This window comes from Nannospalax galili, unplaced genomic scaffold (genome assembly GCF_000622305.1).
Source record: "Nannospalax galili isolate Female #2095 unplaced genomic scaffold, S.galili_v1.0 scaffold68, whole genome shotgun sequence".
NCBI classification, from domain to species: domain Eukaryota; kingdom Metazoa; phylum Chordata; class Mammalia; order Rodentia; family Spalacidae; genus Nannospalax; species Nannospalax galili.
The window spans coordinates 940,010-955,812 of record NW_008358189.1 but is presented as its reverse complement, the minus strand read 5'-3'; the positions used below and the strand labels follow the sequence as shown (position 1 = coordinate 955,812).

The window sequence follows — 15,803 nt, the reverse complement described above, 5'->3', positions numbered from 1 at the left end:
GCAGCACTCAGATCTGGAGCCTCCCCTTCCCTAGCGCAGGCTAACCTGTATGGCCTGCATTCACCTCCTGCCCTGCTGCCCCCTAGGACTGCAGCTATGAGGCCTCCAGCTCCTTGACCCTGGACTGTCAGAACAGTGCTAGTAACTGTGTTTTGTAAGCAGCCTGTGTGTTGCATTAAGCAGACAAGAACCAGTCGCCAGCCCTGTGAATGGGATAAGACAGCTGACGTGGAAAGGCAGGTACGTGTTTAAGGAAACCAAAAACTAAAAAATCAGCACTAGGTAGGGATCGGGTCCAATAGGTCAAGAGACTGAACTCCACATGGGCAAAAGAGGGGCAGCCTGCCTGGTAAGCACCTGTTTCCAGAGGCTCACAGCCCTGCTCGACACAGAAGCAAAATTCAGTGCAGTGTTCTTCATATTTTTTTTTCTTTTGAGGCAGGATCTCATGTACTCCAGAAGCATGTTGGCTTCAAACCTGCTACAAAGCTAAGGCTGGCCTTGAACTCCTGACCCTCCTGCCTCTATCTCTCAGGTGCTGAGATTACAAGCATGTGCTTAGAATAGTGAGCTAAAATCAGCCCAGATTTGGCCTTGCACATGCTAGTCAGGTGCTCTACCACTGAGCAACCCCCCAGCCCTTTACTCCGCCTTCAAAGAAAAGACATTCTGACACAGGATGCAACTCAGGTTGCCCTGAGGAGGTGCTCTGTGAAGCAAGTCAGTCACAGAAGGGCAAGCACCAAGCAGTCCCTAATAATTGAAGTCACAGAGACAGGACGTAAAGGGCAGTGACCAGGGTCTGGAAGTGGGTGCTGGTGACTGCCACACAGCAGTGTGAATTAACAGTTTCCACCGACCTGGGCCCTTAGAAAAGACGATTGGGAGTGTAGCTCAGCAGTAGAGCACTTGGCCAGCATGCACGAGGCCCTGGATTTGATCCGAGGCACAGGAGAAGTGGGGAGGGAGAGGATGCTCAATTTTATGATCTGCCAGGCAAGATGTGCCTGTGCCCTCTGGGCAAACAGTGGCATGACTACTATGAGGGTAACCAACTACTTTCTACTTGAATTTGAGGCCCATGCCTCCAGGTCGAAGAGGGAATTTAGCTGGTACTGTAAACCTGAAGGCATTACTGGTATCATTTTGCTGCTCAGTACCGTGCACTGATCACATGGCCTGTAGTTGGTGTTGATCTTTGTTTCGAGACAGGGAAATGTATCCCTGGCTGGTCTCAATCTCCCTATGTAAACCAGGCTGGCCTCGAACTCACAGAGAACTGCCTGCTTCTGCCTCACAAGTGCTGGGATTAAAGGCATGTGCCACTTTGAACTCTCATCAATGAAGCTCCTTCATGCAACAGAGAGCCAGGAATGCAAAAGGTCACAAATGGCCAAAGCACAGACAATAAGAATCTGCAGTGTGGGTCCTTGGACAGGACTCCTATATTAAAATCCACCCATCCAGGGCTCAGGGACCATTGCGGAAGAGGGGGCGGAAAGATTGTAAGAGCCAGGGAGGAGGTGCAGGACCATACAGAAACAGTCCTACAGGCACCTGGGACCCTTCTCATACAAACCTACAGCAATGGTGTCAGCATGCACAAGACCCATTCAAACTCAAGCAGACAAAAACCCAGCACAGAACTGTGGAAATGGGCAGCAGGTCCCAATCTTAGTCGAAGAATTATTGGCAGGTGATTATTGCTAGGTGAGGAAGAGCTGATCTTAAAGGGAGGAGCTCTAGCTAGAGAGGCTGACTAGATCCCAGTGGATGAACCTGGACTGAGGGGCATCTGGGGACACTAACTTTACATCATAGGCCTTAACACAAATGCCAGAATTATGAACCCCAGTGGGGGCCTATACCCCAAAAGGGAAGGGGTATAAAGATGATTTTCTATATGAAATACACAAAAATTCAATAAAAAAAATAAAAATAAAGGCATGTGCTACCAAATTGCCCTTTTTGGGGGGACAGGGTTTCCCTGGTCTGAGCCTGCCTGGAAGTCACTGTATGGACCAGATTGGCCTCATTCTCACAGAGATCCACCCATCTCTGCCTCCCTATGGCTGAGGTTAAAGGCGTACACCACCACGCCCAGCCCAAATTGCCTGTTAAATAATTATGTTTATGCCTATAGACAACAACATTGTCAGCTTTGGTCAAGGGGGCTTCTTTCTGTAGACGGCAGTGGTAACTGCAGAGACTCAAAGCTGGTCCAAGTGCTGAGAAACGACTGTTGTGTGTTCATAAATGGGGCTCTCCCTCCAAGGCTCAGGGAACATCACAGAAAATCAGGCAGGAGGAATGTAAACGCCAGAGGAGGGGTGGAGAGTCGCAGGTAGCTGTCTTCTAGGTCTGGCACGGCCATGGAACTCTTTTCGGTTTTTTTTTTTTTTTTTTTTTTTGTTTTTTTTTGGTCTTTTTGAGACAGGGTCTCCACAGAGATCCACCTGCCTCTGCCTCCGGAGTGCTGGGACTAAAGTTGTGCGCCACCACGCCTGGCAGTAGCCACTGAACTCGACCTCACAGTGGCTGGGATTACTTGCACATCCATCATTCTGTCATGGAGGATGGAAGGCTTACAAGGCCCCAACCCTCCCTGAGGATTTTTAGCAGTTGATGGTTTCCAGGGGAGGGACAGCCATTTTCTTCAGCGACAAAGCCACTGGAAGGTGCCCATGCTCCTGAAATACCCCTTACCCATGCTTCTCCAAGCAACCCTAATGAAACTCACTAGGCAATACCCCTCCACACACACACACACACACAAATAGCCAATAAAGTAGAAGATGGGCTAGTTGGGAAGAGGAAGGGGATCAGCAGGAATGGGGAGGACAAGAGTGAATATGACCAGGATACATTATATACGTGTGCAAAAATGTTGGGATGAAACCCGTTATTATATATAATTTAAAATCCTAATAAAAACTTTAAAAAGGAATAAAATTTGCCAACCTCAAAAAATTCAATGGTGGCTTACAAAAGAATTTTCAAAATAAAACTTCGCTTCCCAAACTGAGGATGAAAGTCCAACAAGAAGTGCCGCCAGCCAATGGGCGATGGGGAGCGAGGTGCGGGGAGGACAGGACGGAGACAGCACAAAACCAGATGTAAAAATAGGCCTGGCTACCTCAGGACTCACAGTCAGTGAATGTGAATTAAGTTCTCCTTTTCAACAGAGATTTCCATGTGGAATTTCAATAATTTCAATTAGTCCACATCTAAGTCAAAGCCACACAGTGTCCTCAGCTCGGGCAAACCATGGACATTCACTTCTGCATTTCTGGAGGTGGAAGGCCTGGGTTAGGCTGCCAGTAAGGCAGGTTCTGGAGGGCTCTGCCTCTGATTGGCTGGCACCTGCTCCCTGAACCCCCACATGGTCAGTAATCCCACCTCCACCACCACCCCCACCTGAGGCCATGCCTCATCAACCCTCATCACCTCCCAGAGTAGCAGGTCCTGGTTTGTCCAGAGCAGGAACAGCAAACCAGAAGGTTCAGATCAACACTTCCTGCTGGCAAAAACAAAAATGATAAAAGCAGAATTTAAAAGCATGGAATAGCTACACGATGACTTTGTTTGATTTGGTTTGGTTCGATTTGATTTAGTTTGGTCTGATTTGATTGATTTGATTAATTTGATTTTATTTGATTTGGTTTGATTTGATCAATTTGATTTGGTTTGATTTGATTGATTTGATTTGATTGATTTGATTTGGTTTGATTTGATTGATTTGATTTGATTGATTTGATTGATTTGATTGGATGAGACAGGGACAGGGTTTTACTATGTACCCCAGACTGGCCTCAAACTCACAATCCTCCTGCCTCAACTTCCTTAGCACTAGACTACAAGGGTGTGCAACCACACACGGGTGGTGTGATAGAATTTTAAATGAATAAATAAATGAAAATCACCACGATATAGAGACTCAGTAGAATATACAGTCAAAAAGTAACTCATAGGTGACTGCACAAAACTGAAAGATATGCATTTCATGAATACATACAGATTCAACAGAAGTAGCCAGTCATTTTGATGCACACTGGTGATCCCAACACCCACGAGGCAGAGGCAGAATTGCTGCAAGTTCAAGGCCAGTCAGACGTACATAGTGAGTCCCTGTCTCCAAAAACAGTCTTAACTAAAAATTAAGTAAATAAGTGAAATTGAGCAGAAAAGAACCCTAAGGAATATGGCTACAGGGTTCAGGTGACGGCTCTCACCAGCCAGGAGGTGCCAGCTCACAGCCTGCAATTTCCAGACTCAGCTCTTGTTAGGGGTTGTGGGAATGTAAGTGCCTGTTGCATTATAAAAAGTAACAAATTCATGCCAGGCGTGGTGGTGCACACCTCTAGTCCCAGCCAGCACTCGGGAGGCAGAGGCAGGCGGATCTCTGTGAGTTCAAGGCCAGCCTGGTCTACATAGTGAGTTCCAGGCCAGCTTGGGCTACAGGGAGACCCTGTCTCAAAATGACCAAAAAAAAAAAAGTAACAAATTCACTAAATGTGTAAAGCAGTCTACTCACCAGGGAGTAGTGGTACTTGCCAGTAGCCCCAGCACTGGGGTGCTGAGGCAGAAGAACCTGGAGTTCAAGCCTAGCCAGGACCAAATAACAAGATCCTACCTCAAAAACAAACAAAAAGATCCATTTACCAGCCCTGGGTTTGAAGCCAGGCATGGTGGTGCACGCCTTTAATCCCAGCACTCAGGAGGCAGAAGCTGGTGGATCTCTGTGAGTTCCAGGCCAGCTGGGGCTACACGGAGACCCTGTCTCAAAAAAGACCAAAAAAAAAAAAAAACTCCATTTAAAGAAAAAGAAAATTGTGGCTATAGTGGCATGGGAAATGGGATTGGAACAGGAGTCCATGAAAACGGATGTCTTACCAAGCAAGGTGTGAGACACTCAACCCGACTGGTCAGGGAAGGGCTGATGAACCTAGGCTGCAGGGCCCCAGCCTGGCCGGCAGCCAGCGTGGCTGGCAGCCACCACAGCAAGGCTGCCAAAGCCAGGCGTGGGTGGGGTGTGGACAATGGGACACCCACACCACTGAGAGCAGCGTCCAGCGTGAGGTTGGAAAGAATGAGCTAACAAGGTGCTGCAGCCTCGTGTTACAGAAGTCGGACTGTGGCCCCAGAATGGTTCCTTCTTTGCTAACCCCAAAAGGCAGATCCTTTCCCCACCTGGGTGTACTCCCGTTAAAATTCTGGACGGTAGAGACACTATGGTTTGAATCTGAAATGTCCTCCAAAGGTTCGCACACTAAAGGCTGGGTTGGCCGCTGACAGGGCTTAGGGAAGCGACTGGCTCCTGAGGGCTATGGCCTCACAGATGAAGGATTTGTCATTCAAAGTGCTAGACACTGGGAGACAGGGCCTATTTGAAGGAAATCAGACACTAGGGACATGTCTTTGAAAGACTGTCTCCCCACACGTACCTCCTTGGCTGCCATGAAGTGAGGCAGCCTCCCCCACCACACTGTCCTGCCACTGGGCTCTCAGGCCAGAAACAGAAACCTTGGAACCTGTCAGCCGAGACAAATCTTTCCTCCTTTAAGCTGTTTCTCTCAGGGCATTTGTCTGTGGTGGAAACCAAACTCAGAGGAGTGAGCGTGTGTCTTGGGCCAGCCTCTAAGCACCTCCCAAAGACATCCTGCCAAAGCCCCTTCAACCTCTTCAGCGCATGCCTGGCTGGAGCAGCAAGAGCCCAGAGACTAACACCTGGGTCTACCAGGGGACAAGTCAAGGGGGACTTGGGTCCTGGCAGCTGGGTGGATGGCAGCCAGGTCCACCTGCCCAGACTTTCAGCACAGAGAAACGAAGTGCATATTCTCTAGGTCCATTTGTGCTGCTATCACAACACACCACAAGCTGGAGAATGTACAAACAATGGAAATTTAATTCTCACATTTCCAGAAGCTGGGCACCGAGATCAAGGTGCTGGTGACTTGTGTGCAGTGAGTCAGTCTCTGCTTCCAAGATGGCGCCTGCCGCATCCTCCAGCTGGGTTGCCACAGGACAGGTGGAGGATAGTGGTGAGCTCCCGCTTTAAGCATTTTTATAAGGGCAGGGCCTTCAGTGGTGCAGCCCTACCTTTCCACCGTTGCTCTGGGATTGTCAACATGAATTTTGGAGGGACACAGATTGTTACACAACAGAGCTGCCTTGGGTTTTCTATCCCAGTGGGGAGCCATATGCCCCTTCGGTATAGCCAGTCATGCCAGCCCAATCCCAGTAAACCAACCATGATACCAGGGAAATCTTGAGATCAGGGTCCTGTCATCTGGAGGGTCCTGTCATCTGGAGGGTATAGCTCCTGGGACTGGTAGGGGCCAGTCCTAATGAGGCCTCCTCGGGTCCAGGCCTCTGCCTCCTGAATGTTGCCCTGTCTCCACTTCAGTGATCCCCTCTCTTCCCCCTTCGCTCATCCGAGCCAGTGCTCCTCACTGGACGTGCCCAGTGTGGCCCACCAGGGCCTTCCCACATGCCTACAGGCTGGGTGTCTCCCACATCTCCCCCAGTGGAGGGTCCTTTGCATTTGTTTTACCTTGGTTTGGTTTTTTTTTAAGTTTTTTAAATTTTATCTTATGTGTACTAGTGTTTCCTGCACGCATGTATGTTTACCACATGTACGCAGTGTTGGAGAGACCAGAAGAGGACAACTGATCCCCTGGAACTGGAGTTCCAGAGGGTTGTGATCCATCGTGTAGGTACTAGGAACTGAACTCAGGTCCTCTGCAGGAGCAGCAAGTGCTGTTAACCACTGAGCCACCTCTCCAGCCCCTCTGCTTTATTTTCACAAGTGAAGTTACTTATGGCCCACCACAGGGGGGGCAGCCTCCCCGTGCTCAGCTGATAGCAAAGCGGCTTCAGGGAGGCAGAGTAGATGGCCGCTATCCAAATGAGGCAAAATGCAGCAGCTTTTTTTCCAGGGGTTGATGGTGGCTGTCATCATTTCATCGCTTAGAGGAATCTCATCACAGGAAGTTTCACCTAACACTTAAGGGGAGTGGGTTTGAGTTTGATAAACTGGGTTTTACATCTGGAGGCTATTTTCTAAGTAAATGTCAATGTGCTTTGGCATGGAAGATGAAGGGTCAGAAGTCCAGAGCTTTTTTAATTGATCATGTGCCTGTGGGTGAGACCAGTAAGGGCAGTCTGGCCCTTTCCCACCATCACTCCAAAACAGCATCGAAATGAGTATAGTATGGGCGTCCCCTAAAGTGTCCCTCCGTCCTTCTCAGAGGCCCCGGCTTGGGTCCCCACAGGTCCCAAGGCCAGAACTGGCTCTGGGAATGGTCTCTGTACCTTCCTCTGGTGCCCCAATGCCTGGTCAGGCCTGGGATTCGACTTTGAGAGCTTGTCACAGTGTCACTGAGGCAGGGAAGACAGAGTCCTGGGCCCGAGACACAGTACTTCATCCCCACCCAGCAGACAGTGGAGCATCACCCTTGGAGGTTGCTTCCCCTTGCCCACAGGCCCGAGGGGGACAGTGAGGGCCTGGCAGATGCTCCCCACACAGATCACCTGAGCCCACCTCCTCTGACATTACCCAACATAGCATCAATAACACTGCACGACATTTGAGTCCTTGGAGACTCTGCCCAGTGCCTGGCACACAGCAGCTGGTAGCAGCCCTCACCGCCCCCCCTTGCCGAAGCCTGACTAGAGGAAGGTGTAGCTGGGAGCCGTAGTACGTAAAACCCTCTCCCCTGCACCAGAAAAGGAGTAAGATTAGGGCTATTCTGTGACTTTACCAAGAGGAGGAAACACAAGCCCCATCATTTAAAGAAATGGGGCTGAGGCTGGGTGTGGTGGCACACACCTTTAGTCTCAGCACTTGGGAGACAGAGGCAGGTGGATCTCTGTGCGTTCAAGGCCAGCCTGATCTACATAGTGAGTTCCAGGTCAGCTGGGGCTACAGGAAGACCTTGTCTCAAAAAAAGAAATGAGGCTGAAGATGTAGATCAGTTGGTAGAGTGCTTGCCTGGCATGCATGAAGCCCTGGATTTGATCCCCAGCACTGGGCATGGTGGTGCATACCTGTAAATCCAGCACTGGGCGTGGTGGTCATGCCTGTAAGTCCAGCACTGGGAAGGTAGAAGGAGACTCAGAAGGAGATCATCCTTGGCTATACAGTGAGTTCAAGGCCAGCCTGCAGTACATGAGACCCTGTCTAAATGAAAAAAACTTAAAAATACTGCACAAGCCCATCTTGGTGGTACGTGTAAGTCTTAGCTACTCAGGATGCTGGGGCAAGGGCATCACTTGAACCCAGGAGTTCAGGGCCAATCTGGGCAACAATGCGAAACCCTCATTTCAAAAAGTAATAATTGGGGGAAGTAGGACTGGAGAGATGACTCAACAGTTAAGAACACTTGTTGATCTTGCAGAGGACACAGGTTAGGTTCCCAGCACCCACAATGGGCAGTCACAATCACCTGTAACCCCAGCTCCAGGGAAATTCAGTGCCCTCTTCTGGCCTCTTCAGGCACCTGCATTCATATGCACATAACCACACACAGATACACACACACATAATTTTAAATAAAACACATCTCTTTGAAAAGGAAAAATAATAATTGGGGCCAGCAAGATGACTCAGAGACAAAGGTGCTTGCTATCATGCCTGATGACCTGAGTTCAATCCCCAGGACGCAGCCAGTGTCAGGAAAGAACTCCCACACATTGCTCTCTGACTTCCACATGCCCCTGCACACATACAAAATAAATAAAGTAAATTTTAAATGATAAAATAGTGCCACCTGTAATGGAATTCTCAGCACACCACACTAGGGAGACTGAGGCAAGAGAGTTACGAACTGAAGTCCAGCCTGGTCTATATAATGAGATCCCATCTCAGAAAAAAAAAAATATTGTGCAGCTTGATCCAGTTTTCTGCAGGAGCTGCGAGCTCACCGTTTGTCAAAGCCATCACTATCATCAGGTCTATTGCTAAGATTGTCTGCATAATGCCAGCACATATCCAGTGTCCCAAAGAAATGCCCCATTGAACTGCAAGGATGCTTCCCAGGTGGTCCTGACACCCAAGCCTAGGCAGCTGCTGCATGCCTGCATAGCCGTTCAGGCAAAAACCTCCTCTCCATCCCCATCATGAAAATGGACAAAGTCAGGTCCCAGGGACACAACCCAGGAGAAGACCTTGGAGATGATGATGCCCTTAAGGCTGCAGCCTGCTCTGCACACAGACAAGGAGTTAACTCTAGTTTGTTTGAAGGAGGTCAGGGGCCATCCTGGAACAGCGCATCTGAGCCTGAGTTGTGGGAGGAGGTCTTGGGTAAGACCAGGCTCCAGGACCACAGCGCCAACTGGGTGCTGGTTAACACCTCAGATGTTAGGGAGGCCAAGCTCCCTGCAGTAGTGAGAAACGACAGGCTGAGCACACAGCATGCTGGTCCCACACTGGGACATGTGCACAGGCAGTTAATGTATCCAGATAGGAGTTTCTCCTCTGACCCTTGATTGGCTCTTGCCGCGGTAGTTGGAGGCAGCGTGTGACCTTGACTGGGAGGAGGAAGTAGGGTGGACAGGCTCTCAATGATGTCAGAGGTGGGTCAGGCCCTTGGCTGGGCACAGCACTTGAGGCCAGCCACTGCCCCAGGACATGACCCTTCTGCCCACGTCTCTTCCTGCCACAAGTTGGCTGCACGTGCTGTTTTAACATCCCAACTCTTGCCCAGGCACTCAGGGAGCACTTCCTTCCCCTACCCATCCCCATAAGGACACTATTCTCCAGTGGCTAACTCCACCAGTGCAGCCAGCACCACCCTATCAGCACCCCCGCCAGCACTGAGCCAACCCTCCCATCTCCCCTCGGGCCTCCTTTGCTGATTGGTTCCCCATTTGAAGGGCTTGGCCTTTCACCTGATTAATTCTTATGTATCCAGTGTCATCCTCTTCTGAGACAGGCACAAAATCCAAAGGCAGCCAGGATTCAGGCTTCTCGGTGAGCACCCTGGGGGCTCTGGCCTGGGAGGAATCTTCCACCCCAACTTACCCCACAAGCAGTGGGCCTCCAAGTCTGCTTTTGCAGTCCACACAAACTCCCTCACCCAGCACCTCGTCATGGGAACTGGGGTTGCCATGACCACAGCTGTCCCTGTCCCTAGCCCTCTGTTTCTCGCACAATAACCTCCCCCAACACTAATCAATTCACACCACTCATCTCTTACATCCCTGAAGCACCTGCTAACTAGAAACTAAAACACAAGCCCCTGCCCGGTGCCTCTCCCAAATACCCACCATATCCAGTTTTCTTGAGGGTCTCAGATCAAGGTAAGTGGCCCAGTACCAGGATCTGGGAGCCAAGCATGAATTAACAGGAACAGAGGGCCTGTGCCTCCCTCCTCCACTACATCTGGCCACTCAGGCTGCCTCAAGAACCAGGGAAGGACAGAGCATGATAGCACATGCCTTTAATCCCAGTACTCAGGAGGCAGAGGCAGGCAGAGTTCTGTGAGCTCCAAGCCAACCTGGTCTACATAGAGACTTCCAGGCCATCTGGGGTTACACAGTGAGGCCCTGTCTCAAAAGACAAAAAAAAAAGAAAGAAAGAGAGAGCGAGAGAGAGAGAGAGGGAGAGAGAGAGAGAGAGAGAGAGAGAGAGAGAGAGAGAGAGAAAGGAAGCTAGAGAAGGGAAGCTGGACACAGTCAATAGTCTCATCCTGTCTCCAAGCTTGGAAGACCCAAGAGGGCCAGGATCACTGACCCCTTTAGCCAAAGGGTACCACAGAGACAAGAGACCAGCCACAGAGGATAGTCTTAGCTTCAGAAGGTGACAGGCTACAGCCCAACCCTCAGAACTGTAACTCATCCCTTGAGCCCAACCCATTGCCTTCCCTACCAAGATTGCACAGAGCCAAGAACAGCCAGAGCCTGCTCACCAGCTAGCGACCTCCTGCAGCCAGCCCCACACCCTGTGCGAGCTCCTGAGCCACTGTCCTCTAACACAAGGCCTCCACTTCCTTGAGGCTGATTGGTTGGTTGCAGTGTCCTACGGGTCTGGAGCCCAGAGCCAAGGCCTGCAGGGTGCTTATCAGGCATTGGTGACAGTATGATTAGAGGTAAGACCAAGGCCCAGTATGGAGGTCGGGGGGGCACTGGCCATACCCTATCATATCAAGAGTATAGCCATGAGTAGTCCCTGTGCTACATCTGCCCCTGGGGACCCAGAGCTGTTGTAGTTGGGATGTGCGCAGAGGGTCCTCGACTGTGCAGAGTTAGGTCCATACCTCTCTGGAACTGGGCCTGCTCTGGGCAGCAGGAATGTGGATCCTTGTCTCAGAGGATGAGTGCAAGGATCAAGGCAATTCAGTGAGCCCAGGCCTGGCAGAACATGGGCCTCCATGGCTCTACGGGTGCCAGGAGAGGAATATACACAGCCATCATCCCTCATGGATAAACTACAGCTTCAAAAAGTCCTCTCCCTGGGGCTGGAGGGATAGCACAGCTGTTAAAGGCTAAGGCTAACAACTAAAACATTAAAAAGGCCTCTCCCAGGCCAGGCGTGGTGGTGCACGCCTTTAATCCCAGCATTTGGGAGGCAGAGGCAGGCAGATGTGTGTGAGTTCAAGGCCAGCCTGGTCTACATAGTGAGTTCCAGGATAGCTGGGGCTACAGGGAGACCCTGTCTCAAAAAGACAAAAAAAAAAAGGCCTCGCCCTAGATGCCACAGAGACCATCCTGGACCTGGTGAATTCACAGTCACCACAGATACAGTGAGTGGAGGTCAGGAAGAAACCACCTGCAGGCAGACTTCGGGGCCTGTGTACTGGGCCAGGACACTGCGGGACTGTCCAGTGTCTGGGGCAGGGCCAAACTGGGGTGACATGAGGCCAGACTGCTTACTTCTGGCTGAGGCTGCACTTCGACTTGGGAACAAAGCTGGCACCTGATCCCATCTGACACAGGGAGTCCTGAGTCAGAGTCACCCACAGGCAGAGAGTGTATGGGAAAGGGGAGCAGGTACAGGGGCACATTAGAGCCTGAGAAGGGAAAGGCAGGGCATGAGGCCTGGATGGAGGTGGAGGAGATGAGGGATGGGGAGGGGGTGTCACGCTCTCCCAGGAAAAGGAGGTCATAGTACCTGGAGGGGTAGGTCTCTGGCACAGGGCCGCAGTGGACCCCACACAGGGACTCCTGAGAAGCAGCTGAAGAGAGGCCCTGGAGGGACCTAGCTGCTCCGTGGCCACCAGCATTCACCCACCCTTGCCGCTCTGTCCTGCTGTCAGGCAGGAAGTCATGGGACAGGAAAAACAGCCAGACTGTTACAAAACTGTAAACACCAGTCTTTAAAATGACAGAGGCCTCCTCGGCCCCAAACTCTGAGCCAGAGGGCCCCACCATGGGACCATATTTCCTGGAACACTGCCCTCCCTTCCCACCTTGGCAGCGGCAGCAGGCAGACGTAGAGCCACCGCTACTCAGGACCAGGCCTCACAAACTGCCCTGCGCATCGAGGTGGGCTTGTGGAGTGGAGGCTGAGGGTCCGTGGTCCGAGGGATTCCTGAGATGAAGAAGCAGACACGGCCCCAGGTACCCCAGGCATTGCACAGGTACTCACCGCACCTGTCCCCAAGGGGAGCCCGCCCCATCCCATCCCATGCAAACTGCGCACAGCTGGTCCAGCGTCTCTGCAGTCCGCGGGGCCCTGTCACGTGTCCAGCGCATCTCGCGTGGGTGAGGGCCCGTGGGGACGCACCGGCGGACCATGCAGTGGTGGCGGAGGCGGCACGGAGTTGCGCTGTGAAGGTGGCGGCTGCAGTTCCAGCGCGAGCGCAGGTGGCGGGAAGTCGCGGACCTGGCGGCGGTACTCGAGGAATGTGCAGGCCTTGGTGGCCAGAGCCACCACGTTCTTGCCCACGAAGATGGCCGAGACGCGGCTGTCTCGGAACAGTGCCATGTTGGCAGCGCGCGCCAGCACAGCCACCACGTTGACGGTGGCGAGGCTGAGCACCGGGTACAGCATCATCTTCTGCGGCGCGATGTGCTCGCCCTGCATGCTGACCTCGCTGAGCGCCACGCAGGGCAGCACCAGCAGCAGCATGTAGCAGTAAAAGAAGGTGAGGCCCTCGGCCCACAGCGGCAGCCCGGTGCGCGGGGGCTCCCACAGGTTGGCCTGCATGTCCAGCAGATCCAGCAGGTCCAGAGCCACCCAGAAGAGGCGTCCGCGCAGGTCCTCGCGCTTGCGGAAGGTGCGCACGTACTCCATGCGGTCCAGGGCCACAAGCAGCAAGAACAGGCCTGGCACGCACACGGACAGCAGCAGGGTCAGTGCCTTGCGCGCCACCGGGTCGGCTGTGCTGCGACGTGCCGCTTTGTAGTTCTGAAAGATGAAGTAGAGCTTGATCTCCAATACGAAGATATAGAGGAACCAGAGGATCATAGCGTAGCCGCGCTTGGCCGTGCGCACCTCGGCACCCACCCACACGGCCACGTAGCGAAGCACCAGCAGGAAACACACGTCGCCTACCAGCACGATTATGCACACACCGATCTTGCGCGGGCCCTGGTTCTGCTCCACCAGGTACGCGTCCATGACGGCCATGCTACCCATGATCACCAGCGTGGTCAGGCACACGTGGCGCCTGTCCGGGGGCGGCAGCACCATGGTCAGCGGCCCGGGCCCTGCCCGGGCGCGTACAGTACCCACGCGAGGCGGGACGACGTCCTCCGGCGTCCCAGGGCGCGGCGGCGCGCAGAGGCACTCAGCCCGCGGGCATGGCGCGGAGCTGGTCTAGCTGCCCCGAGGGCGCCGCCGCTCCCGGCCCGCGAGCTCGGAACCTGGGAAAGACAGAGACAAGTCAGACTTCGGAGTCGCGTGGGCCCGGCGCACTGGCAGCCTCCCGGGGCCTGGATGCTTCCTGCGCGCGGTGCTGTCCCCGCGCCTAGCGCCCGAGACCTCGGTCTCACGCACGCGCCGCGGCTAGCATCAGGACCCCGAGCGCAGGAGCGGGGCCTCCAGAGGGCGCCGCAGCCCCACCTGAGGAACCCGAGATCTCATTCCCGCCACCGCCAGGAAGGAAATGGAACGGAAGTGGTTTCTCCCCGCCGTTCCCGGTCCCTGAGCCGGTCCCTCCGGGCTCTGGCCGCATTCATCCCAACGACCAGCCCCGCGGCTTTAAGCCGCTTCTTTGGAGGTTTTGGAAATCCTTTCCTGGTGCTGCACTGGGTAGAGAGGCAAGCCTGCTCCTCTACCCTAAGTGCACAGGGAGTATTGGAGAGCCGGACCCCATCCCGGAGACAGGGCACTGGGCGAGTTTTCCGGCCCTAGATGGACAGTCATCCAAGTCTTGAGACATACATCCTACAAGTCCTTCCGGCCTTGCAGCTGTCTCTCTTTCCACAACTCTTCGCTTCCTGCGGCTACCTAGGGCAAAGCAGACCATTCTCTGCCCTGCTACCATGGGTCCCCATCGCCCTGGACAAGTGTCTTCCATTCTGAACACACCTCCTGTCATTTCCTCTCCCTCCACCCTGAGCCAGCACACCTGCCCTGGGAGTTCCTCTAATGGGTGAGTCCCTACGGCCCCTTCCTTCAGGACCAACCTCGGGAAGGCTGCCAGCAGGACTCAGTCTTTTCCTAGGCTCAGGCCTCTTCTCACCCTCACCCTCTGCCCTCACCCACCCGCCCCAGTCACTTCCAACCAGACCTCTCCTTTGCCCACCACAGTACCTGGTGTGAGGGCCCCATTTACTGTCCTGTCTAGACAAAGACATAAAATTGTCACCCGTGACAGCAATGCACTCACCCTGCTCCTAGTGACACCATAGTCCCCCTCAAACTCCACACTGGCACCCCTGCCTCATCTCCCCTTCTGCCTCCTCCATGCACCCACATAAGGGTCCTCAGGGCCACACACAGACACCAACTCCCCCCAACCACCCAGAGCTGCAACATTGGGTACAGAGTATTGAGGGAGTCATCTGCCCACACCAGGGCTCCAGGGTTCCGCCTGCCCCTGCTTCCCAGGTACATTCATTCCATTTACACGCCCACTGTCAGGTATCCCTCTCTCAAGAAGCTTGGCTGAGCCCACTCCTGCTCTCCCGGGCCTCCATTGACTACCGCCAAACAGAATTTCCTTCCTCTCAGCACTTGTCCAGGCCCTAAACAGCCTCTGCTGGCTAACCCTTTCTTTCAACCCATCATGTGCACCACCACCACCATCCCCACGCTCAATCACTGTCAAACGTCAACCGCCACGAATGCAAGCTGAGCGCACTGCACTGGTGATGGGACAGACCCCACCCCCTAGGAGTGCCCCAGCCTCCAGGAGGCCAGAACCTAAGCCTGGCTCCCCCTCCCCCACACTCCTCCCTGGCGGTGTTCCCAAGGACCCAGTCCAGGCCCACCTGCCCTGGCTCTCCCATGCCAGACCCAAATGTTCCGCCCCACCGCCCCTGCGCTGATCAAACCCCACACGCCGACCTGGGGCCTCCAAAACCTAAAATGCCTGCCCCTCGCGCCTAGTAAGAACCCCCACCCACTTAATGCCTCGGAGAAGGAGGCTGAGGAAAAGGAGGGGCCTCCCCTCCTCCACTCCGGAGAGGAGGGTCCAGCGGCTCCCGGCAGGTTGCATCTCAGCGTGTCCCTTTCCCACCAAAGGCTTCCCGGGTGGTGCCCGGGCCTGGTCCGGCCACCATGCCGCGGCCCCTGTCCAACCCACCGACCTCAGTCTGGGGACTGGACGGGGGTGGTACAGGCCCAGCTGGCATCCGCCGCCGCCTACCGCCCAGCTCCACAAGCCCGCCTGGTTCAGCCGCCCGCCGCCCGC

At 53.7% G+C, this 15,803-nt stretch overlaps 1 protein-coding gene across 1 annotated transcript; it reads right to left on the bottom strand.

The window, feature by feature from the left end:
• Positions 1-12,294: 12,294 nt before the first annotated feature.
• Tmem121 (transmembrane protein 121) lies at positions 12,295-15,732 on the bottom strand. Its single transcript, XM_008856388.2, has 2 exons — positions 15,700-15,732; positions 12,295-13,809 (listed from the first exon to the last, which is right to left on the bottom strand). Exon 2 carries the CDS (start codon positions 13,634-13,636, stop codon positions 12,680-12,682), a length of 957 nt encoding a protein of 318 aa, XP_008854610.1. The 5' UTR covers positions 13,637-13,809; positions 15,700-15,732; the 3' UTR covers positions 12,295-12,679.
• Between the last annotated feature and the right edge of the window lie 71 nt (positions 15,733-15,803).

Bases quoted from the DNA above. Each gene is read 5' to 3' on its own strand.
- Tmem121 (XM_008856388.2), bottom strand. From the start codon at position 13,636: ATGGTGCTGCCGCCCCCGGACAGGCGCCACGTGTGCCTGACCACGCTG.